At 44.2% G+C, this 26,365-nt stretch overlaps 1 protein-coding gene across 29 annotated transcripts in view; it reads right to left on the bottom strand.

The window, feature by feature from the left end:
- Nucleotides 1-24,196: 24,196 nt before the first annotated feature.
- The window catches only part of RIMS2 (regulating synaptic membrane exocytosis 2), a gene marked incomplete at both ends in the record, with an annotated part of 495,649 nt that continues 493,480 nt past the window's right edge, over nt 24,197-26,365 (bottom strand). For all 29 annotated transcript variants that reach the window (XM_082499090.1, XM_082499111.1, XM_082499112.1 and 26 more), the window contains 3 exons: nt 24,197-24,415; nt 24,861-25,000; nt 25,939-26,040. In XM_082499090.1, coding sequence (XP_082355216.1) covers nt 24,197-24,415; nt 24,861-25,000; nt 25,939-26,040 — 461 coding nt within the window. The remainder of the gene's footprint in view (nt 24,416-24,860; nt 25,001-25,938; nt 26,041-26,365) is intronic.

Below are 26,365 nucleotides of genomic sequence, written 5' to 3'. Positions count from 1 at the left end.
ATAAATTAGTCATGCACCAGTGAGGTTGCTCAGTAGGAGCAATAAGTGACTTCTTAATCACACCAGCCTCTTCACACGGAGATAAGCGATGCAAAGCTCGCGTCCCAGCTGAGGCTGCAATAGTATCCTCTCTGCCAGGAGGATACTACTGCCTGGGACAGCAGAGTTCCCACCACGGTTCTTACATAGCGCAGCGGCCAGAATGGCTCACCTTCAAAACTGCAGCATAATCCAACCTGCTCCTTGAGGAGAATGCTATGTCTAACTCCATGCATAGGACTGGTGCAGCAGTTCTCGGTGGGAAAAGGCTGCGTCCTTCATTGACGGTGCTGCTTTTCTGCTCAGTTGCTCAGAGCATCCCTGCCAGCCTCCTGCCTACCCTGAGATACCCAGCACAAACAGTCACAGTTCAGCTCGGGAAAGATGGATGAAACCAGAGCACATAATGATACAGCTGGAGACCATCTGCTCTCTGGACTTAGCTCTGGGCAATAGGACCTACAGATGTGTAAGCACGTGTTGCTACAAAGCACAGAACGAGCAATTGTGTGTGTTGTGAGGCTGAAGCTGTGAATGGGAACAATTAAATAAGTGTGGAGGCGAGGCAGAGGCAGAAGTAACTCCAGGATTTGTGGAAGCAGTGCTTAGGGCACGGGTCTCCACAGCTGTGTGGCAGTGCCCTGACGGGGTGCTTCCCTCCGGCCAGTGAATACCTGATTGTTACACACAGAATAGAGGACACTTAACAGTATGGGTGGTATAGTCTGGAAACGCTTCTTAGTTTGGGTCCCTTTGCCAATGTAGGCAGAGCATCACCTAGTCTGTGGATGCAGGTAGGACTTAGGCAGTAGCAGGCATGCCTAACTAAATCTTCAGGTGCCAATGCAACTTTACTGATTAAAACCTGACACCTGTGATCAGTGAGGATAACTGTTAGCAGTTGCATGATGGGGGATTCGACGTTTATAGAGGCAGTTAACAGAGACTAAGGGCACCAAGGCTCTGCTCTATTGTTGAGGAGATGCATGCGAGCTACTCCACCTGGGCAGCTCCAAAGCGTGGTGCTTGATGCCAGCGCAGGTCCCTGGCACAGCACTGAAGTCCCAGGGCAGACCTGCCCTTAGGGTACAGCTCTGCAGCCTGGGTCCGAGCTGCTGCCAGGGGAGGTGGTTCCTCCCTGCCCGTACCCTGTGCCCATGCATTCCCAACTCCACTTTCTGCCAGTCCTGGATTCACACAACTACAGGTTGTTGGATCAGAGAAGTAATAAGAACTAATCCTGGGCATCATACTACAACTTACTGTTATTGGCAGTGTGACACAGCTCAGCCTAACTTGACCTGAAATCCCACACAGATTCATACATTTCACCTTGAGGAACAAGGCGTTGTTTATTCCCAATATCAAACCCAATACAGGGTGGGTAAAAATGACCTGTTATCATTCCAAAGCGTCACATGCTGAGTGTGCAAACAAGAAGTGGAGTCATCTTTTCCTGATACCAAAATAATTACAGAAGGGAATTTGCAGATTGCTCATATGAGCTCTCTTTGCAAGTCTCTTTTCTCAGCTCAGCTCAGGTTTTTATAAAGCCTCTTCTGGGTTGATTTTCCTCCCTTTAACTTAAAAGAAAAACTTAGCTTTAAGTTTCAAGGGAACTGAGTTCCTCACACAGTTCCTCGGGTAAACATAAAAATACTGGGGTATAGGTAAAAGTTGAAGTAAGTCCTTCTGGTGGCATCCAAACATGATTTTATGTAGCATTTATCTGCTAATGATCCCTTAATGGTTGAGTCTGACAAATAACACAATGAGAGGAACTTTAAAAATGTCTCTGCTGATAGCTATGACTACTGTGGTGGGAGATACAGATCTGTCTCGGATGAGTCAAAGGTAGGGTATGGCAAACATTACAGTGACAAGTACTTGGTTTCAGACGTTTCTTATGGTCTATGGAGAAATACCAGTTATGGAAGTGTTGCGTTTCATCTGATCCTGACACTGTAGGAAGACAAGATTTCACAGATCAGGGTGGGGATTGTAAATCTTCGTCCCCTTGCTTTAAAACACAATAGCTGGCTCAGAGAGGCAATCTTCACATTTTTGGTCTGCCTGCAGAACATGTTTGGCTGCACAACATAGCTGTGGTTTTCCTTCCTATTAAAACCAGGATATCGTGTATTCAGCTATTACATTCCTTTATTTTTATTATGTAAATGTATAATACTCAGTATTACAAGAGGCTGCCCCCAGCCTACAGCACGAAACTCCGTGTTACTCGGGGACCTTCCCACCAGCGTGAAGGAGAGCTTCCAGCCCTGCCGGTCACCTCCCGCTGCCGCACGAAGCCTCCTGCGAGCCAGTGCCTCTCTACCCCCATCACGGTGCCAAGCACAGGGTGCTCTCACAGCCCTGGGGGAGGCTGGTAAAAGTAATTCCTTAAGCCAGACACATTTTATATAAAATGTGGGTGTGGGAGATAAATCCTGGCTTTAGGCTCCTCAGAGCTATGTTTTGGAGGAACCATTTTCCTAATCTTCCCCCAGTTTGTTTCACAGCATTTTTTGTTTTGACGGCTGACTTAGCAAATCTGGAAATCATGATTTATAAACATGGGAGGAGAGGTTGCAGAGCAAACTCCTGTAAACTGAAGGCTTTGTGCCTCAAGACTTTGTAGGTTGTGGTACTTGAGGTGTTTTTTCCAGGTTATCTGCTCCCACCAGGTTATGGGCACATTTGCCTATGGGTTTTGTGGAGTCATTCCAGAGTCTTCACATGTGGGTTGTTGTTTTTTTTTTTCCCAGAATAATTTTGGTGCTCAATATTTACAGCAGAAGCAGTTTCTCTCAAAGTGTAATGTTGGTCATAAAAAATCACATCTGCTTCTGCTGTTGTTTTTGCTTTTGCTCTTGCTCTGCTTCCACTGAGACAGGCAGCACATCACCAGGCCACAGCACTGGGACATCAGGGGACTGTGTAACCGTGCAGCCCTGTACTACAGTATTGCTATCACTGGTAACAGACCATAAGCTTCAATAGGACTGAGGTCTATCAGGCTTGCCCTGTCTGAACTCTCCCAGACCCGCCTGCAGCTCTGGTTTACTTGGTCTAGCTGTGACAGCAAGTCCTCTCATTGTTCAGGTGCCTATGGCTAATGTCTTTTACTTTGTGTGACACAGCCCCAGCTGTAGGTAGATAGCAGGCAGTACCAAGCAGTTCTTCTGCATTGAATGAGATCTCTACTGCTCCAACACCAGGATGTAGTGCAGAGAAATACAGACCTGGTGCGATAGCAGAGGCCTTGAGAATTGTAAATCATAGAATGGTCTTGGTTGAAAGAGACCTTAAAGAACATCTAGTTCCAACCCCCCTGCCGTGGGCAGGGACACCTCCCACTAGACCAGGTTGCTCAAAGCCCCATCCAACCTGGCCTTGAATAATTCCAGGAATGAAACACCCACCACATCTTTGGGCAACCTGGTCCAGTGTCTCACCATCCTCACAGTAAATAATTTCTTCCTAATATCTAAATCCAAATCTACCCTCTTTCAGTTTAAAACTGTTATGTCTTGTACTATCACTACACTCCCTGATAAAGAGTCCCTCCCCGTCTTTCCTGTAGGCTCCCTTTAAGTACTAGAAGGCTGCTATAAGATCTCCCTGGAGCCTTCTCTTCTCCAGGCTAAACAACCCCAACTCTTTCAGCCTGTCCTCATAGGAAAGGTGCTCCAGCCCTCTGATCATCTTCCTGGCCCTCCTCTGGACCTGGTCCAACAGGTCCATGTCCTTCTAATGTGGGGGACCCAGAGCTGGATGCAGTACTCCAGAAGGGACACAGGATGTAGTGTAGAAGAGCAGAGGGAAAGGGTGATGAGAGATGGGGCAATGGTTGGCACTGGAGACCCTCCAGCTATAAACAGTTCCTTAATGGTAAGTTAAAGAAATATAGAGCTGCAGCTGGAGAAAACTGGGTTTAGGGGTAACAAAGAGAACAACAAATAGTATCTAACATATGTAAAAGGCACCATTTACAGTAAATTTGGATGTAACATGGAGTTGCAGACCAGTGAAGAAAGAACAAAGATGAAAGAGCGTGTGAGCAAAGGATGACCTCAGGTGGATCTAGCAGAGAGGGAGAGGAAACAAACCATCAACATGAACATATTCTTACATAGAGGCAGTCCCTGTGCAGGAAACTCCCCCACCAACACCAGACTGCAGCCACCGACCCTAGGACCCAGAGGAGCAGGGGTAGGGGGAGCAGGAAATGGGGTAGAAAATAAGAAGTATGTGTATGACAATTTGTAATTGTATTCTGATTTTTGTAAGCACCCTCTAAGCACAAAAGCGAGGTACAGAGAAATGCTCTGTAGTCTGAGGTATGACAGTAATTTTTTTTTATTTGTTTTTGTAAATTGGGAGCTGAGGTGCACAGGAATGTGTTTAGCGTACTTAGATACAACTTCAATGACTAGTCCATGATTTCACAAGGAGTCTGTGAAAGGCAGGCATCCCACAAACAGTCACAGAGTACAGTTCTTCCGGTTGTAGGCACCACATCAACCCCTTTAGAAACCCCTGAAACCTCTTGCAGTCTATCCACACAGAATTACTTCTCCATTTACAGAAAACTGAACCAACTATCCCTCCCTCTTGACACAGGGCTCGGGTTCCTTCAGTGAATGTTTATGTTTTCTGACTTGCTATTAATTTTATTAATGTTACAAAAGATATTCTTGACACTAAGGAAATATGTGGACAATATTTTATATGGCTACTGTATAGCATCCAGAAATCTCATGTTTCATGTCTCAGCCTCAACAATTCATGAATGCATCCAGTTCCTAAAACGGTCCCAGTAGGCATAAACAGTCCTATTGATTTCTGTTGTATTTGGGAGGTCCGGAGCCAAGGTTTAGTGGAAGACTGCGCCCGAGATATTTTTTGGAAATATCATGAGTGGTTTAAAGTGTACCGGCATCCAGAGGCAGTGTGGGGATGCTTGCGTTACTGCTGCTTTAGTGGATGAAAGGAAGACTTTACTGCTCAGGGCTGCCAAGGCAGCCCTAAGTTTGTCTCCAGCAACTTCAGTTCAGTGTTTCCTGAGAGAAGAGTTTGTGAAGTCAGTTTTGGTTATCTAAACAAGACGACATAGTCAGTAGAAATACTCATGCAATTTTCAGTGATGAAAGTAGCGATTTGGCATTAGCCTTCTGAGCAAAGCTTTGAGGCAATTTCGGCCAAGCAGCCAGTGATGTTATAGCCTGGATATTTATCAGTCTGAAACATGTTAAGCATTGAAAGCCAATACTATGACTGCACTTCGGAGGTTTTTGATCCACAAACCCTTGGAAGTTAAAAGCCAAGATGAATCCAGTCCAGTACTGGATATGTGCTGTACAGTCGCTCTTGCCTCATAGGCCGGGCAGACACAGCTGAGAAGTGAAATTGGTTGCTGCAATTAGCAGAGGTCAGTGCTTGTGAAACAACCACACCATCTTAATAACAGTGGTTTGTAGATCTTAGGATTTTGCAGCTTTCTCTGTGTGTGAGAGGAATAACTGAGCAGAAAGTAATGCAGCCTGAGCTGACTGCAAAAGTGTCTCTTGTTTGTCTTCCCTCTTTTTCTTTTACCCTCATGATTTCATGGGTCTCATTTATAAATATTGATTCTTTTAAGAATGTTAATAAGGGATTCTCTTCCAGGAAAAAGTTCAAAATATACAACCATGTAATCTGATGGTCACATAACAAGGCTGAGTGGGACCGTGATGCCTCTAACTTCTACTGAAGGAAAAGTACCACCAGAGCTGGAGGATGGAAGAGTGGGTGTCAGGACCTGGTTGGACAGATTCATTTCGCTCCACAGCCTGTTTGTACGCCTGTATCCTCGCTGTGCCTGTGTGTGCGTGTGTCTGACTCCAGTCTCTCAAATACAAACTATGGGTACATGTAGAAGAGAAAAAATGTGGAGAGAGGCATTAGAGCCCATCACTAAATAATGCTCTGTTCTAGCTGGAAAAAAGCAGTGGATGTAGCACAGTTCAGCAAAAGGCTTTTCAGAGAAGCACTGTGGTGGTTGAGCGTCTGTTCACAGCCACGCTTTCCAGAGAGCCTTGCACTTGAAGAGCGAAATAATCCAACCTGAAGTTCATCTCCGTCCTGCACATCACGTGCCCGGGAGTGTGACTGCTGAGGCTGCCATGGACGGGCAGCCAAGCAGGCAAGGGCCATGCGCGCGCTGGCAAGGGAGGCTGCTGCCAGCCTGTGGGTCTGCTGTCGTGTGCCAATAACATTTAGCACAACCATCTAATGTAGAGCTCTTCTTTTTTTTTTTTTTTTCCCTTTGAGTATGCTGTGATCTGCAGTGGAATAAATTAATCCTCCAGTAAAAAAAAAACTCCGTATTTTCGGCAAGGATGAGAAGGGGAACCTAAACCCTTTCTCCACAGGCAAGGCAGAGCCCTCAGAACTAATTAGCAGGGAACAAACTGTACTGATAATGTACTGGGCCAGGGAAAGCAAAAAGATTCAGAGCACCATTAAAATTGAAATTTATTGCAGGGAGCAAACCTTTTAACATAGGAAATGGGAGGCTTTAGTGGAGATAAAACCTTTTATATTTTGGTTTCCTGCCACTCTTCAGTGCACAGGGCAAGGCTGTTATCTCCCACTGGTTTCCTGGGGCTCTGCAGGGCCCCCAGTGACTCACAGCAGAAGCTGCAGATCTTCCTCCCACCAGTCACCCTCAGCTGACTGCTTCTTTTGGTGTCCTCGTTCTCAACCAGCCTGGAAATCGTCTGCCCCTCTCAGCGTAACGCTTTGTTTTCTTTTGTTAAATTCTGGAGAAATCCAGCTTTTTTAGTATAGACGATACATTACACTCAACAGCTGTTGTCAACAATGGTTTAATAGCAGGTGATAAAATTTTTATGGAAGTGCTCACAGTGCGCTGCTCTAAACCAAAAGCATGTTTAAGGGCCACTCTTTGAACTCTGGAGCAGAGCCAACAAACTGATGTTACACCATTGCTGAATCTGGCCCCTCCTCTACTCACCCTGACTGGCACAGAGTCCTGCTCTCCTTTCTCTGCCAAACCTTAAAGATAAGTTTTAACAGAAATGAGGCTATTACTAAGGGGAAAACATTCAAGAAAGTGTCCTTTTGTATTGCTCATCTTAATAGTCACTATATAAAAAAAACAACTTTGCATACTTTTTTCCATCCCCAAGTGACGAATCCTTAAAAGTCAATGGACAGAAATCCACCGGGTAAAGTTTTAGCTGCATCAGTCAATGGGAATTTTGTTGTTGACTTTGATGAAATAAGGATCTGAGACAGACATTTTCAGGGTAGGCTACTCAGGTTTAAACAATAAATTGTTTTTTAAAAGCAAGTACAATTCCTGGGTTATTTTTCTGTGTTCTCAGCTTGTGTTGAAATCACGGAGGCTAACCTGCAAGTTCCAGTACCTTGCTTTATGCAATATTTACAAGTTAGGGTTCAAAATAAGGTGCAAGTTAAATAATAGTCAGTTCGACTGAAGGTTAATAGCAGGGCCTGAAGATGGCCAGACAGAGAAGCACAGGTAGAAATAGTGGCATACGGCTTAATTTCAGCAGCTTTTGAGATAATATATGATAATAAAAATAAATCTGCACAAATTTGCTCTCCAAGGCAACAATTATTTTTGTTGTTTACCTACATACCTGCACAAATCTGGTTTGGATGCTGTGGTCATTTCCTCTTCCCCTGAGTACAAAGGAAAAGAGCTGAATATGAGAAGGGATGGGTATATTTAGGCCACAGAACACCACTGTGAAATTCCTTGATGAAGCCACTGGTCTCATCTTATGCTGGAGGATATCTTTTAGTACAACATCCAGACTTGAAAGACTCACAGTGATGCTGAAATCATCGTGTCTGTGGGTTAGCTACATCATTAACTAATAATTTTCCAGTGTTTAAGAAAATAAAGGGTGCCATTTCATCACTGGAAAGTGTCAAATATCTTAGCATTTTACCTTTGGTCTTGCCTTTTCTGTGGGAACGGAGACCTGCCTATTAGCAGAAGTTTTGTTCCTGAGTAGATCAGTTCCGAAAATCTGGGAGGGAAGCCCAGAGGTTATTGGTAGCATATAGAAAGAGCGTTGGGAAATACAGATATTGTATTGCCCTCAATGTGTTCTGGCTTGCTTTCTTCCAGTGTCTATCAGGTTGCATGCCTCTGGAGCAGCCTCAGGAGGCACTGCTCCTCCTCCAACCATGCTCTGCGCTAGCGTGTTGTGCTGTCACCTCCTTGGACTTGACTGGCCTCCTGGTGTCCATAGGACTCACAAAGAAATCTTTCTTATATGTTCATGTTTTTCTCAACCAATCTCATATATGATTTTGTAGGCTAGCGTCTGTGTTACAAAACCAGTCCACCAGAATCAGGCTCAACCTGCAGGTGTAGCAATGACTTCTGCCGTCCTTACACAAGCCAGACCTCCTTTAGCACAGCACCATATACAGGCCCATGTCCTCCTAGCACTGGGTCTGCCAGTTTAGCCCATATCAGCACCTCTTCAGCCACAGGTCTCACTGGTGTTACTGGAACAAGAAGAGAAACCCAGGCCCAGCTGATGTGTATCTGTGTGTACGTAATCGGGCTGCACATCTTTGCGCCTCGTTGCGAGCCTCTTCTGGGCCTGTTTTTCTAGGGTTAGGACATGTCCTTCAGATGCAGGACACAGACTGCTGCTGAAAATTGCAGGTGGGCAACAGTGTTATCAGGAGACCTTGGCTGAAGTGACATCCTTCTTTCCACCATTTCTGTGGGTGGGGTGACAACTTAGGTGTTTTAGCTCATTTTTAAGTGTTTTCCATGTGTATTGCACACAGAGCCAGGGTACCTTGTTCAGAAGGGGAAGCCCGTCGGGCAGTAGATTCAAAATAAAATCACGTTATTCATTGATATACTCTAGAGATGTCAGACAATATCTTGGCTTTACTTCTATCTTCCATTTTCTTCTCCAAAATGTTTTCATTCTGATAGCTTTCCTTCTCAAGCATGTAGTCTGACACTTTGGAAAAGGGAAAGGGCTTTCTGGATAGGTGACTGAATAGTAACTGCCACTGAGACAAAAATTCAGTAGCAGGTTTTCCTGCTACTCATTCTCTCCAATCGGAGTGAACATGCATGAGAGAGATAAAATTGTATGATTTTAGGGTTAAAATGCTGGTTGATGGTACAGAAAAGAAGCAGTTGGAAGACTTAGGGAGACTCAAAGAAGAGGTATTCTTTCAGACAACAGGTAGAGGCTGCTTATGTGTGAAGGCCATGTTACTTGTAGAAAGCATTGTGGAGACATGGGTTTTAGTCTGCCGCGGAGGAAAAGAAAGGAGTTCCTGTTCCTGTGTTGTGAATAAAGTGGTCTGTGAGAGGTGGACAGTCTCTTCCCAGGGATGTTCATGTGCATTTCATTCAGCAGCTGTTTAAATCCAAAATACACAGATCCCAGACGAGAATCAGGGCATGCTTAACCCCTCAGCTCAACCAGCACTCCCACATGTCCATCCATCTCTGCCTTGGCTACCCAGCCACATTGTTTCACAGAGTCTGGAAAAGTCCCCTTCCCATCCCATGCCTCAGAGCTGGCTCTCGGTGGCCTTTTCCTGCTCAGCAAGAGATTTGGGTGTGAAGTCTTTCAGGAGTAAGGGGAAACTCAATCTCACTCTCCAGCATCTGGGCCTCATGCTATAGGTGAAAGACTGAGCAATACAGTTGCCTCCACATGCTTTTAAAAAGCAGCCTGAGGCTGAATTAGCTACCCGAGAGAAGAAAGGTCACAGCCGTCTGTCTGCATCCCAGAAACAACTCCTGAACCCTTACCATTTCGGACATATCCAGAGATGTCTTTTCTGTCTCTGCTGGGTTAGTTCAAGGCACCTCTTGCCCTGCAGCCACCCAGGTTACTTCAGCTGCCATCCTGCAGCACTCAATATTTGTCTCTAGCAGCCTCGGACAGGGTGCCACAGCAGTGCTGCTTCTGTGCTGGAGCCGCGTAGGAGGCTTCAGTCAAAAGCCCATTTGAGTCAATAGCAAGGTTCAATTAATGGGATTCAGCTGACTAGATGTACATCTGAGCTGTTCCCTTTATAGCCAGTGACAAGAATAGGTGCAGCTAAGCTGTGATCCATTTCCGTCTTAAAGGAGGCATCTAAAATGTCAGTTATATTGCGTTCTAAAAGTACCATTTCCACTGTCCATACAGGGAGATGAGAATGAACCACTCAGATACACACATCCACCTGGCTGACCTCTGAAATTAGGTGAGATGAGTCCTATTATCAGAGGGCTGGAGCACCTCTCCTATGAAGACAGGCTGAGAGAGCTGGGCTTGTTCAGCCTGGAGAAGAGAAGGCTCCACGGAGACCTTGTAGCAGCCTTCCACTATCTGAAGGGGGCCTACATGAAAGCTGGAGAGGGACTTTTTACAAGGGCATGTAGTGAGAGGGCGAGGGGTAATAGCTTCAAACTGAAAGAGGGTAGATTTAGATTAGATATCAGGAAGAAATTCTTTACTCTGAGGATGGTGACACACTGGACCAGATTGTCCAGAGAAGTTGTGGAGGCCCCATCCCTGGAAATGTTCAAGGCCAGGCTGGATGGGTTTTTGAGCAACCTGGTCTTGAGGCGGGTGTCCCTGCCTATGGCAGGGGGGTTGGAACAAGATGATCTTTAAGGTCCCTTCCAACCTAAACCATTCTATGATTCTACCCTTAGAGAACTGCCAGAGGGCAGAGCACTCTCAAGCTTTAGTGCCAGGACGAGGGAAAATCCTAGGTGAAGGCATTGTGAAGCACAGTGCATCAAGCTAGTGGAGGTAGTAGTAAGCTGATGTTGTAACACATAGGGCATTCATAACACCAGATTAGGCATTTATGTGACCCATGCAGCAGAGACTAGAGCCTGGTGCCAGGGCAGGAGGAGAGCCCAATCTTTAATGGGGATCAGCAGCCTCAAAATCAGTCCAGTGTCATTAGATGTGAAAGCTGGAACAGTCCCTTCTCACAGGAACACCCATTAGTGGGAGATAATGTGCCTCTTTTATGCAGATACCAATGGGTAGTTTCATTTACCTGCCCTAGGGAGTCCCAGTCTGCCAGAGGAGTGGAGCATTTGGCAGAGGACATTTCTCAGGCACTGCACTGAAACAGTTTGCTGGGTATAACATAGTTCAGTGCTGACTGAAGCAATAATTAGAGGGCAGGTCTTGTCCCACAGCTCATAGTGCCTATATATCACTCGAGAGCCGAGGAATCCTTCCAGCTCCTCCTCACAACCATTTCATTCGTCATTATTGGTACCTGCATTTTCATTTTTAGTGAGACATCTAAACTCTTCTAAAAAACCCAGCCCTGGCTACATGCCGATCACCATCTAACTCAGCTGTGCCGATCATCCCCGAAGACCTCAAGGGATCTGTGTGGTTTCACATTCCCAGTAAGCAGTTCCTCTGAGGCTGACGAGCTCCTCTCCCAACAAAAGAAAGTTCCAGTGAAGGCTCAGCAGGAGACAACTGCATCGGAGCGTCTTCCAGTTTCTTCTCCCCCTGTGGAGCTTTGGGTAATGGTTCTTCTTAAAACAAATTCAATTTTATTCACTTCCAGGGGAGAAGATATATGGGATTTGGCGTCATTTGACAATGGCCCATTGTGGAGCCTTGCAAGGCAGGCACTTATTCCTTAACTTTCCTTTTCTGCATGAATTGTGAGCTGTTTCCTTCCAATTTGCCATTTTCTTCTTGGCCTCTACCCAAGACAACACTTTTTTTTTTGTCAGAGAAGAATTTGTCTTGAACAACTCAAGCTGTATTAATTGTTATGACCTGGATACATCTGCTCAGTAAATAATAGGGTAGTAAAATAAAACCCAAAACCACATTTTGGTGTAAGGGAACTTGAGAAAGAAAGAGGGTGTCAATTGGAGGCTCATAAACGTGATCTCTACGCCACCTCATTTCATTGTTATTTGGCATCCTTAAAGACTACACATCAGCAGCAAGATTATGGCCAGCCTGGAAGACCATGGTAGTCACCATCCTGGATCCCAGCCTCTTGTTTCACCTCAGTTTGACAAGTACCCCTGCTAAATGCTCCAAAAGAAAGTACATGGCATTCCTTGGTAGATAACCTGCCCCACTGAAAGAACTTATCCTTGTCTCTGGTGCTTGCAGACCAGCTTTAGCCCTGAAACACAAGTAACTGCATCCCTTCCAAAAATCAGTTAGGAGCAGTTGTGATATCGAGGTGAATGATGGCTCATTACTGGAAAAACCACTTGCATGCTGATTTATTTCTTTTACCTATTGAAACAATTATGGGACAATATCAAAGGTACTCAGCTAGACAAGGCAACACGCTGGGTGTGGCCAAGGGATGGAGACGAAGGTATTATATTGCTTAGTAGGTTGGGATTTTACCCCCCTCTCCTCAGGCTTTAATTACTTTGCTTGGTTCATTCGTGTTATCCTTGTTAATTGTAATTAGTTGACCACGAGTCCGTTCTCTTCTTGCAAACTTGTACAAGTAAGACCAACTTAAGCAAGGTAAATATTTGGCCAGAACAGCAGACTTCTGGGAAAGTGGAAAATGGATCCGGTTGCTTACTTTTCCTGAAGCAAGTCCTCAGCAAGCTATCTGGCTCTTACCCCTCCTGCTGATGGGGGGCAGGGTACGTGCTGTAGCCCTTTCTAATACCCCCTCCAGCTCCCACACCTCTCATGTCTCCTGTGGTGGCAGCAGCACATTGTGGCTCTTCAACACCACTCAGATGTCTCTTCTAATTCCACATAGCTTGGCCCTCCTGGTGCAGGCGAGAATTGGCCCTTGTATGCTTGAAGCCAAAATCTCCAATTTTATTCAAAGTACCTAGGAGCCTGTCCATCTTACAACAGCTTTTTATTTCTGAAATTCTTGTTGACTTCAACCTTTCTCCCTTAAGAGATCTGCATTTATTTAAGCATTTGGTTAAGACCACATAGAATAAAGGAACAGGCTTCAAATCTGGCAAGAAAGGTGCCGTGTTCCCAGTTTGGAAAGGACTGGTCGCTCCTTTGTTCATCCACTTGAATTCCCATCAGGCTTTGCATCCCCATGTGTAAAGGTGGCCAGGCTGCATCTGGAAGCAAGGACAGGCCATACCCTAAAGCCCTGGTTTGTACCATACATACTGGGCCGTTGCTGGCATGGCCTCTGCTGTGGTTTTAACCCATGACAGGCAGCGGTCTCCCAGGAAACACTTTGGGGATAGCAGTTTGGGAGAGGCAATCTTATTTGAGGAGGAGAAGGGAAGGGAGGAAGGAAGAGAGTTCGGGTGTGCAGATGGAAAGCAAGCCATGCTACTGGGTCTCTGCGCCTGTGAACTGGAGCTGGCGAGTTTTATTTAGCAGTGCAGATGTGACCTAACTGAACAAGGTCCAGAGGCGGAAGCGAGGCAGGGACACCAGGACGATTCTGGTGAAGGGCTCCAGCAGCCAGGTGGCATCTTGCTTGTCTGTAAGCAGCTGTTTGAAAGCAGAAATAAGGCCAACCCTCATGCCATGGTCTGTCACCAAGGCCAAGGTCAGCAACAGTGTTAGTCCGAAGTCCTAAGGTTTGCATGAGAAGGTGGAGAAGCTTCAGTGGGTAAATTTTTCCATTCCCCACATTTTTGCCTTCACAACATTCAAATTCATCGTCATTCAGGTCTCAGGAGAGAGACTTTCCCAGACATCTTCCAGGATCAGAAAGTACTGAAGGGAATAAGCAACGATTCTTCTTTTATGTCTTATCCAGAGGGTGGCATTGTCATTTTGAGAGCTATTTGCATGGCCTACCTTGGAAGCTGAACTGACTCCTATGCAGCTGATAGTGAAGGGTGCTCAAAATGTCTTTTCAGAGGATCCTAAATTAGAATTACCCTGGAGGGCCTCCTGTCTCTTTCCATTGAGTACAATTAAATAGACTCTTAATTTTGACCCTCTTAGTTTCACCTAAATTAGATGTCTGAAGACAGCCTGAGCATCCATCTCAGGCTGTAAGTGTGGCTTGCTGAACTGCATTGACACCCAGCTGTCACAATTAAGTTTGTTAATCAACACTGGTTAGGAAAGCAGTGCTGCTGAGGGAGGGAGGGAGGGAGAAAAATATGCCAAATTACTCTGAATCTGTTGCCTGAGGCATCTGCTCACATTTTAAGTATAAACCAGACACATATTAGATATGGAAAGGTCAGCTCGGTCCTGCTCTCAGTTTATGGATCATTCTTAAAGAAAGCAAGGAAGGGAAAACTGTGCCTAAACAGGCAAAGCAAAACAATTCCTATACAAAAATAAGTTCTTATTTACACAAGTGTGTAACTAAAGAAAACTAGCCCTACAGCTGTACAGAGACTGTGATCTTTACTGATACCTCAGCATGCTAACTGAAAACAAGAAGACCTGGGTTAGAAATGAATGTAGTTCACAGAAACCTGAAATACGGATTCTTATGTTCAGTCTTTTTTCTATTTCATCTTACTGAAACTTTCAGAGTTGAGAGCTGTGCCAACAGAGCTTTTTTTTTGTTTAAGGTTCTTTAAAGTGCTGACAGGAACATGTCACCTCTCTGTTTCCACTCAATATTTCTTTGCCTAGCACCTGGCTAGCGTGTTTAGGGAACAATTAGAGTTGCAGTTTTTAGATGATTTGGTGGCCCGGTTCCCTTGGTGTGACCCAAACACTTCTTGGCTCACTCTGTGATCTACTCTTCCTAGCATCATAGAATCATAATCATAAAATCAGTTAAATTGGAAAAGACCTTTAAGATCATAGAGTCCAAGTGTAAACCTAACACTACCAAGTCCAGTACTAAACCATGTCCCTAAGCACCACATCTACCCGTCTTTTAAATACCTCCAAGGATGGTGATTCTACCACTTCCCTGGGCAGCCTGTTCCAATGTATGACAACACTTTCAGTGAAGAAATATTTCCAAACCAACCTAAATCCCCTTGGAGCAACTTGAAGCCATTTCCTCTTGCCCTATCGCTTATTATTTGGGAAGAGAGACCAACACCCACCTCACCACAACCTCCTTTCAGGTAGTTGTAGAGAGAGATAAGGTCTCCCCTCAGCCTCCTTTTCTCCAGGCTAAACAACCCCAGTTCCCTCAGCCATTCTTCATGACTTGTTCTCCAGACCCTTCACCAGCTTCATTGCCCTTCTTTGAACATGCTCCAGCACCTCAATGCCTTTCTTGTAGTGAGACGCCCAAAACTGAACACAGTATTTGAGGTGCGGCCTCACCAGTGCTGAGTACAGGAGGACAATCACTTCCCTAATCCTGCTGGCCACACAATTCCTGATACAAACCAGGATGCTATTGGCCTTCTTGGCCACCTGGGCGCATTGCCGGCTCATCTTCAGCGGGCTGTTGACCAACACTTCCAGGTCCTTTTCAGCCAGGCAGCTTTCCAGCCACTCTTCCCCAAACCGGTAATGTTGTATGGGGCTGTTGTGACCCAAATAAAGGACCTGGCACTCAGTCTTGTTGAACCTCATACCTTTTCCCTCAGCCCATCAATCTAGCCTGTCCAGATCCCTCTGTAGAACCTTCCTACCCTCAAGCAGATCAACACTCCCACCCAACTTGGCATTGTCTGCAAACTTACTGAGGGTGCACCCAATCCTCTCATCCAGATCATTGATAAAGATATCAAAGAGAACAGGCCCCAGGACTGAGCCCTGGGGAACACCACTTGTGACCGACCGCCAACCGGATTTAACTTCATTCACCACAACTATTTGGGCCCGGCCTTCCAGCCAGCTTTTTACTCAGTGAAGCATACGCCCATCCAAGCCATGAGCAGCCAGTTTCTCCAGGAGAATGCTGTGGGAAAAGGTGTCAAAGGCTTTACTGAAGTCTAGGTAGTCAGCATCCACAGCCTTTCCCTCATCTACTAAGTGGGTCACCTTGTCATAGAAGGAGATCTGGTTTTTCAAGCAGGACTGGCCTTTCATGAACCCATGCTGACTGTGCCTGATCACCTGGTTGTCCTGCATGTGCCACATAATGGGACTCAAGATGATCTGCTCCATAACCTTCCCTGGCACCCAGGTCAGACTGACAGGCCTGCAGTTCCCCAGATCTTCCTTCTGACCCTTCTTGCAGATGGGTATCACATTCGCTAACATTCAGTCAACTGGGACCTCCCCGGTTAGCCAGAACTGCTGATAAATGATGGAAAGTAGCTTGGCAAGCACTTCCAGCAGCTCCCTCCGTACCTTTGGGTAGATCCCATCTGGCCCTACAGACTTGTGTGTCTCTAAGTGGTGTAACAGGTCACTAACCATTTCTCCTTGGATTATGGGGCCTTCATTCTGTTCCCTGTCCCTGTCTTCCAGCCCAGGGGGCTGGGTACCAGAGAACAACTGGTCTTACTATTAAAGACTGAGGCAAAGGCGGCATTATGTACCTCAGCCTTTTTCTTATCCTTTGTCGCTGTGTTAACTCTCATGTTGTTTCAATGGCCAAAGTGCATTAGGATATATAAAAAATGTCTTTTCTCCAACTTGTATCTTTGCCAGTGAAGAATAAAGTTATCTGTTGGTGAAGTGCCATGTTACCCCAGGGCTGTTCCTAGAGAGCCAGAGCTGCTGGCTTCCAGGCAGTTGTGCTTGTACAGCCAAAACACAGTGAAGGACAGGACTCGCTTGTGCATGTGGCTGTGTAAATATGTGCACTGATGCCTCAGGCACGTGGCAGATGGTAGCTAAGCCTTCTGAAAAGTCCAAGTTAGCAGATCTGAGAGTAAGCAGGTCTCACATTCAGACTCTGAAACAAAATCACAGCTTGGAAGTTGGTACGGAATCAGATTATGGGCTGAGAAACTGTTAAACAAGGGAAATCTTTGTGTCATTTCCAGTGTGTCTTACAGTCTACACTGTAAGAAGGCACTTGAAATGTCCCCAGGCTTTTTAATCGAGTTCCTTCCCATGCAGTAGCATTCTCAGTATGCTAGTCCCTGGGAGAGGGTGCCTGATATAAATGACTTTTCCTCATCTTCAGGGCAGCTGTCTGCCGCTATTCAGGAATGCTGCAGCTAAAGTGCTAATTAACAGGGGACAAAATGGGGGATCAATAAAATATCTGCCCATTGTTACTTTCATAATTTCACATTCTTTCTTCATCCCTCAGTCTAAATCTGCTTTTTATTCTCATCAAGGGGATAATAATTTTGGCCACTATTGGCATTCAAACTAGGTTGACATACACTGGCAAGTGTAATTCTGGCCTTTTCTTCATGTGTCAAATGCATTATTCACATATTCGCTGGTTAAGTTTTGGCCTAGTAAGTGTTGGTATTTTTGTTTAGTTTTCATTTCAGTGAGTGGTGTTACCTTAATATAAATATCATCTCTAAAACATTGATCGTGCCCTTACCAAAACTGCAGCTAGACAGAAGGACTTTGACTAACAACTCTTACAACAGCCCTGCTAAAAGCTGTCCAGAGAAGCCATAGAATCATAGAATATCTTGAGTTGGAAGGGACCCATAAGGATCATTGAGTCAATTTCCTACTCCTCACAGGACTACTTAACGCTAAACCATATGGCTAAGAGCATTGTCCAGATACTCTTTGAACTTGGACAGGCTTGGTGCCATGACCACTTCCCTGGAAACCCTGTTCCAGTGACCAACCATCCTCTCAGTGAAGAACCTTTTCCTAATGTCCAATCTGAACTTCCCTTGATGCAGCTTCATTCCATTTCCTTGTGTCCTATCAAGCACGTCCCCCTCTGCTGCCCCCCTTGATGAGGTCACCCTAAGCCTTCTCTTCTCCAAGCTGAACAAGCCAACTGACCTCAGCCGCTGCTCCTAACTCTTGCCCTCAAAATAGTCTACCTGTGCTAAACCCTCTCCCACCTCACTGAGGTACCCTAAACCTCCACACCCATAAAGCTAATGCCATCCAGTGCAATGCCAATTCTGTCTTTGTGCCAACACCAGCTCAGCAATACGTACATTTTGGATGGCACTTAATATTTGTTTTCAGGAACAGTCACAGAGGACAGACATTTATGACAAACTTCCTCAGTTCTGTGCACTTTCCACAGATCTAGGATGCTCTTTTCTTTCTCTGTGACCTCATGTCAAATATAAGTTGGGGCATTCATGTCCTATGCTTTAATTAGTTTGTCTGCTTCTCTTTCTTCCTGGGGCTGGTCTGAGGAGTGACCTGACAGGGCAGTGTGTCAGATCAGGGGAATTAATTCCCAGCCATTTCCTCCCTCATCAGTCATAGGCTGCCTGCTGCCCTCACACCTGATAATTATACAGGCAGTTCAGATAGGACTTGCTAATGAAGGACCATGGAATTCTTTTTCCTGGCTGCTGAAGTTGGGTCCACTTTTCCTAAGCTCAGCTGCTCTGAAGTTAGACATTCAACTCAAGCCAGTCATCAGTCTTTCTGCCTCTGTGGTCAACAGGGAGAGAGGGAGAGAATCTGATGTCCCCAGAGTGACTCATCCCATCCTAAACAAGACAGCTGAAATAGGCAGGTATTAAGCCAATAATTCTAGAAGCTGATTTATCTTTGGTGTTAGTAGCATATAGCTTTACTTTTTTTTGCCGGCCAAATCTCATTCTCATCATCTGTCCTAAAAGTGAGCCTGGGAAAATGTTCACCCTCTTTCTCCCATACCTGCTTGCTCCTGGTAAAGGCTTACTGTAAATATTTACCAAGGAAGGGACAGAGTGGGTAGTCACACTTGGAAGATTGTTATGACACCTACAGCTCTGGTGTCTGCTCTTTGCTGCTTGGGTGACAGGGAGGAGACAATTGCACAGAGGAATGAGATAAGGAGACAAATATGAACTGCTATAGACTCCCCCATAGCATTACCTAACTTTGTGAGGAAGCTGTGAAATCTAATGTTTTGTAAACTTTTATGTCATATTTAAACATCAGTATTTAACCTTCTGTATAAAACCAGTTATAGTTTCATTAGTTATACGATTGCGAATGGCTATTTGATAGTAGCAGGAGGCCGTGAGAATGCAATGGTGCGCTGGTTAGCACGTGCTGGCCACACGTGCACCCTCATTATGGCAAGAGCATCTCACTGCTTAAGCCTTAAAGACCTGCAGTAAAGGCATGGAAGCAGAAAAGCTCCACGACTGGGGTGACATAGTGTTTTACCGCATTTTTTTATCGGCACAAACACTTGCCAGAATAACAGAATGAATCAACCATCTGAGCCAATGTTTAGTAGTCATGAGTAAAGCGGGACTGATAAGATGAAAATGATCCACAGTTTTGTTTTAAATTAAGTGGAGGTGGGCAAGAGGTCGTTGGTGAGCGGAAAAAGCAAGCAATCTTGGGAAACCGTCTCAAAGAAGAAAAGGACCCTTTAGAAAAGCAGCATGTGGCCTTTTTGGGGCCTGTACAACTGTACCAGTGCACATTCTCAAGAATCTGCTGGGTGTAATTGTGTTTCTTTCTAAAGTGTGCCCAAGGCAGAGGAGCTCTGGTGTGTTCAGCTGTGGCAGGAGTGGGAGTTGCTGCCCTGCTGCCCACCCCACCGCAGGGCTGGAGGTGACATGCTGCAGGGCACTGGGCAGCCTCCCCCGCTGTCACAGCCCAGCTCCCCCCCAGGTACCTGCCTGCCCTGTCACCCCTCAACAGCAACGTCATCCTCAGCAGAGGAGAAGAGCAACCCGCTGGGATGATAGCAGTTTAGCACACCAGAAGTTTGGGTCTGTTCCCCCAGCATTCCACTTTCAGATGCAGTACAACAAACCATCAGAGTTCCCTTCCTCACAGTTCCCACCAGCGCTCTGCCGAAAATCCACTTGCTTTCCTGAAGTTTTTCTCTCCTGACAGTACTGCAGTGCTTTTCTTCTGCCTTATATCTGGGATCAAATGCACAGATTTTCCTGTGCAAACCGCCAGCCAGCCTCTTACTCTTCAGTAAATACTGGGTTTTGCCCAGTCACCACTGCCTGTGCTGCCTCTGAGGAGTCAGGCAATGAGAAAAGCCTCCACTCCCCCCATCTCCATAGCTGCAGAGGTTTTGGTCCACCACATGCTCCCCGCTGCAGAGGCTGCGTAAGCCCCAGCAGCCACCACTGCTGGCTGGGTACTCTGTCCTCGTTTATGCTCTGCTCATAGAAATAAATAAAAAAGCTAGCATGAAGAATCGTGTGGACAGCAGGTCAAGGGAGGTCATCCTTCCCTTCTACTCTGCCCTGGTGAGGCTGCATCTGGAGTATTGTGTCCAGTTCTGGGCTCCCTAGTTCAAAAAGGACAGAGAACTGCTGGAGAGCATCCAGCAAAGAGCTACGAAGATGATTAGGGGATTAGAGCATCTTTCTTATGAGGAAAGGCTGAGGAACTTGGGTCTTTTTAGTCTAGAGAAAAGACTGAGGGGGGATCTTATCAATACTTATAAATATTTAAAGGGAGGATGCCAGGTAGATGGGAACAGTCTTTTTTCAGTGGTGCTCAGTGACAGGACAAGAGGTAATGGGTGCAAACTTGAGCACAGGAAGGTCCATCTTAACATGGGGAACTTCTTTACTTTGAGGGTGGCAGAGCACTGGCACAGGCTGCCCAGAGAGGCTGTGGAGTCTCCCACTCTGGAGACATTCAAAATCCACCTGGATGCTGTCCTGTGCAACCTGCTGTAGGTGACCCTGCTCTGGCGGGGGGGTTGGACTGGGTGATCTCCAGAGCTCCCTTCCATCTTGACCACTCTGTGAATCTGTGATAGGGTGGAAGCTTACAAACTTACTTTTCTTACAGTCCAACCTGTTTACTCTTATAGTTCAACAGCTGAAAATCAAAGACCACAGCTTTCCTAGTGCATGAAGCAGTGGCAGGAACTGTACCTGGGCAAGGAACACCGCTGGCATTGCCCTGGAGAGGCCAGGCACTGCCCTCCCAACAGATCCTGGGAACAGGATGGGAGTTCCATCCACAACCATCCCCAACAGCCGCCTTGGGTGTGGTCACCCATGTCAAATGCTGGAAGCCTAACCGGGTGGCACGACCACTCCACACCAGCTGGCACTAACACCTCACAGTCCCAGCGATATTGGAGTTCGAGCACATCCGTGCAGACAGGATTAGGCAGTTGAGCTCCAGCTCCAGCCCTGGAGCTGCGTGCCTGTTTTGGCATGGGAGAGCAGGAATGTGGCCGGAGCGCAGAGCCTGATGCCTGGCTGGGGGAGAGGCAGCCCTGGCCTCCCCCTTCTCCCCCGCCTTGTGTGCACACGCACGGTCCGAAAACTTCTGGCAGTGGACATGTTATCTTAAAAACAGCATTTCATTTGCAGCACTGTTCTGAGCAGAAAAGCTTGCTTGTTCATCAGCTGCACGTGCTGCTTCCCGCAAACTCCGCTAAAGGATGCTGCTGACCCTCTCAGAGAAAAGCAACAAAGCGCTGCACACAAGTTCTGTAAAGAAAATGTTTTATTTAAAGTGTTAAATACCATCACCAGAATGAGTTTGATTTACATTAGTTGGTGTTCATTACAGGCCTAATCTGCCCTTTTTTTATTTTTTTCTCCCAATTGTAATTCCTTTTAACTTTTTAAAACGTACTATGTACAAGACAGCAGTGATCACTGGAATAGTGCTATTTACATGACTAAACCATAAGTAGAGTTGCAGACGTGTGAAAATTAAAAAAAATACATTAATTTTTTTAAAATAAATACTGCATAATGACAAGTATGTACAAACCTTCCATGCGTCATGTCCTTGATTTTAAAATTTGAAATAATTTATATAGGACTATGCATACAAGAATGTGTGAGCACATCTCACAGTATCAGGAAAACGGTTATGTATTTTTGTTTAATATCCTAGGGGATATCGTAGACTGCATGTTAGTAGTATTTATTTGCTGCTGGTAGACAGGTGTCTAAATTATTTCAATAAATATAATTTTACCAGTCTGTCCATTAACTTAACAATAATCCATTATATAAACTCTGAAGACAAGACACAATCTTGATTTATATGATATTGCACAAAGTAAAAGGCATTTTAAGTGATACTGTTATTACTTTTGCCCTCTTATGAGGCATGTACAATTTCTTAATGGGAAACTTTAATAGACTTTCAAATAAAATCAGAATAATTGTGTGTGGCCTTAAAGATGTAATGTATATTTCAAAAATTATTGCAAGGTTTCAATATTAAACCTTATATAGGTATTAAAGGCATACAAAGACCCAGAAAAAAAGGATATTTTGTTATTAAATGTTAGCCAGTTACATTCTCCTTAAATAATGTAATTTAACGAGAGGCTTGAACTTGCAGCACCACCCAACGGCAGTTACTGTCTGCTACAAAAAACGGGGGTTTGAAGATCCATTGACTGCAGTGAAGGTTCTGGCAATGGTGTCAAATAGCTGTCGGAGTGGTACAGATAAGCTTTCTTTAAGGCTATTTTACGAACCAAAGATTGGAATTTTTCAGACTGATATTACTCAATTATGTCTTTTGCAACACAAATGCAGTTTATGAAAATTGAACTTTACAGCAGAAGAACTGTACGAATTAGTAACCTTTGTTGCTTTTGTAATCTCAAAAACGTAGCAATTAATTTGGTTAGTGCAAATAAAAGTGTTTAAATTTATTTTCTAAAAATCAACCAGGTACTTAATTTTTCCTCTTTCCGAAAACCTTCAAGAAATGATAGTTCAACCTTTGAATGAAAGATGCTGGTGCTGAAAACAAATTTATTGAAGACATCTTACAATGGCCACATGATTCCAGTATTTTGCTGTAGAATTCAATTTGAAGGTGAGAAAAAATGAAAATAAGTTACCATGCACTGTACAATAAATTGCAAAAAGTTCAAATATCTTCTTTATCAAATACATGCTGAATTACATTGATGTACTCCCAAGCCATGTTGCAAAATCCTTTTCAACATGCTTGAAAAAAAGTAAGTTCTTAAACAATGTTTTTCTCAAATAATTCAGAAATGCAGAACAATCTGCAACCCTGAACCAAACATGGGGCATAAGGGAGTAGTAAGTCAAAAAGTAGCCATTTTAGAATATGATGATCATCCTGGGAGGTAGAGGGGGGGTAAAAGAGCAAAAGGAAGAAGGGAGACTGGGAGGAGAGATAGAGAAAGGAGGAGGTAAAAGAAGTGTACAATTTGCACATTATGTTGAACTTTACAAGGCTTGTACCTTTTACATTTAAATAAATTTAATATATTACACTTATTTCTTGTCACATAAACAGAATTTTAAATAACTGCTAGAAATTATTTTTTATTTTTAATATACGTCTGCAAAAATACAGACCATGACTGGTTTAAAGAATGATAAACGTGGTGTGTCTTTGTATCACCCTGTTGCATTCTCTTCCCTTTAAAACCATGCACTAGTGAAATTTATTTTTAAAAATAATATAAACTGTTGAAAATGGCTGATTTATTCTCTTTTTTTTTTTTTTGCAAGTTGCAGCCCCAAGAAAATAATTTAAGTGTTCAGCTAAATCTGTGTCCATGCAAAAAAGTTTCTTTAATTTCATACAGTACAGTATATCCACAGAATTTTATTTTTCAGAGAGTCCATCACATCTGGGGTTTCACTGTATCTATAGCTGGAGGTATGAAGCCCGCCACTTTGTCTTGAACCTTTTCAGTATGAAGAGTTTTCAGATCTCAAGCAACTGTTTCAAACAACAGCTGACTTTTCCAGCATCCTTACATTCTTTTTTTCTTCCAATGTCTGCTAATCCACTGACTTGTAACATGGCTTCACGGGAGGGTAACTCCGTTTCTGTGGGATAACCAAGCTTTAGGAGGGGAGGGCAGATAAATAAAGAAACGGGAGCAACAGAAGAGATAGGCCATTGAAAAGGACTTTTGTTGCATGAAACAGATTGATTCTTTTAGTTTAGTCCATGGCTTCAGATTGGACCAAAACTGAGTGTCCCTGAACTCCAAACCTATCAGTTCTTCGTGACTTCAGTCCTTCACCTGAGGGCCTTCCGTAGGGCACAATGTGTGCAACTTCCTTGAGAACACAGGATCGCGTTGCAGCCCTAGAAACAGGCTCAGAAGACACAACATTAAGCATGCAGTGTTACCAGGGTTTGCGACCTGTAATTTTTTTTTTTTTGTAACGCTGGTTGCTATGACAACAGTTTCACAGCTGCTATGAGCGAGCATACGAAGGTCCTGTTGAACTTTCAAGAGATGATTGAGAAGCTCTTCTAGTGAGAGGAGCTAAAGTTGGGTCTACTAGGGAAGAAGGAGGGAAGAGTTTGAACCACCCAATCACCATGTTGGACAGGTCCAGTTCATCTAAAAGTATCTGTGCCACTCCCATAAAGGACTTGTGATCCATACGTCCATAGTCTCCCCAAACAATTATCTGTTAGCAAAGGAAACACAAGAAAATAGAAAGATTTCAGCAAAAATGACGAGCTGTGCAAGCTGATTCTTCAAATGTCTCTGCTTATTTAATTATAGCAAGGAATGAAATACTTGACTGCTGATATAGTTTATTTCTGTGTATAATAACCACGACGCAGAGACAGAAATGACCTGGGCAGTAACAGAGCAGTAACCCATGATACTAAAGAAAGTCCAGTGAGAGAAGGAGCCCATACGTTTATTAGAGTCAAAGTAATCTAGAACGAACTTTTGCTCAGCACTTTCTACTTGCGTCAACAGTTGTTACTGTAGTATTTATGTGCTCCACAAGCCTTAGAAATAGCAGAACTTGCCAGATAAAGCATGAAAGGAAGTTTGAAACTCATTCAACGATAACTGTACAGGCGGCATTTCAGATTCAGAAGAATACTGATGCAAATTACCTGTAAAACTTTGCCTTGGGGACTTTCTTCAAATGATAGAAGTTGCTGATAAAGCGGTTCCAGCGTTTTTCTTGCTACCTTTGTTTTCTTTTTGGCTATGCAGACTCCATTTTCTAATAGATACACCTTTACATATGGTGCTTAGAAGAAAGAAAATAAAGAACAAAAAGTAAAGAAGTCCAGATCTTTTGCATAACAGATGCAATGTTCTATCGCCATATGATAAAATCTGCCTTTTACTGGATATATAACTTAAATGAACAAATCTCCAAAAGCAGTATTAGCATTTATTCGCATGCAAAACATCTGTGCATTTTCTTTACTTTTCTCCCCGGTACAATCTTTTCTTTACTTCTTTTTGTATGTCTCTTTTGCCATGAAACAATTCAGATTTTGACCTGGAAAAATCAGATATTCCTATATATAATGTGTCCCTAAACTGTACAGCATGCAAAATAGGCCTATTAAGTAAATGAATGACTTGCATTGACTTTGGTGAGATTTGGATCAATGCTCCAAATTGTTAATAATTTAAAATTATCTACAAGGTGAAAATCAGTGAAGAAAAGACTCTGACACAATTTCTATTTTAGCAGAAGAGCTTGCTAAAAATATCATTATATTGTCCTTTTCACGTAGTGTTACAGGACATCATATTATAAAATAAGCAGTAAGTATCAAATACTGGTCTACTTTTCAAGTCGGTACCTATTCCACACCTCTTGTTGACACCCTCTGCACCCCTACGATTCCTAGATCCCATGTTCAGTATGTACTTTCCTTTCTACCCCATAACCAAGGATACATTTGTTATTACGATAATACTTTTGTGCCTTCTGGTAGCTCAGACACCAGCCTGATTTTCTTTTCCTCCTGAAGCAGGGTTGATTTTTTGCACCTACTGCGAGCTTGCGTACCGTTTCAGTACATTCTACATTTCAGAGTACAATACTATAACCTACTGACATGTGATTGCTAAGAGTTTACCTAAGTTGAACAGTAAAGCCTCAGGAATTGGGGGCTTGTTGGATTTTTCTGGTAGAACTCTCTTCTTGTTGCTAAGATTTTTCTTCCTTACCTGGCAGTGTCTTTGAACCTGGTTTTACAACAAGGCCACGAGCTCGGATTATTTCTACTTCCAATTGTCCTTTCTTGTCCATCATTCCCACCTGGATATCTCCTAGAAAAAGAAAAGGAATCCTGGCATTGTAATTCCAAAATATCTAAACGTATGAGAAGCTAAGGGAAGTGCTAGGATGGATACGTGATGGCTCGTGTTGCCTGCATCCCACCAGTAAGTAAGATCCAGATTTTAACACTACTAGAGGACTTAATATGTGTCCTCTTTCACTGATATTTATGTTAGTAAACAATAAACAAACCCTGCAATAACACTTTGTCTCCCTTTTCTCATGCCCCTGTCACTCAAATTCGGTTATTTTTTGTCTTAAGAATTTCAGCTAAAAAGGCAGCAAGGAAATTAGTAAGAAGCAGTTCTGTGGAAC

This window comes from Vanellus vanellus, assembly GCF_965231255.1.
Source record: "Vanellus vanellus genome assembly, chromosome: 2".
NCBI classification, from domain to species: domain Eukaryota; kingdom Metazoa; phylum Chordata; class Aves; order Charadriiformes; family Charadriidae; genus Vanellus; species Vanellus vanellus.
Note: the sequence above shows the minus strand (reverse complement) of the source record. Positions and strands in the feature narration are given on the sequence as shown.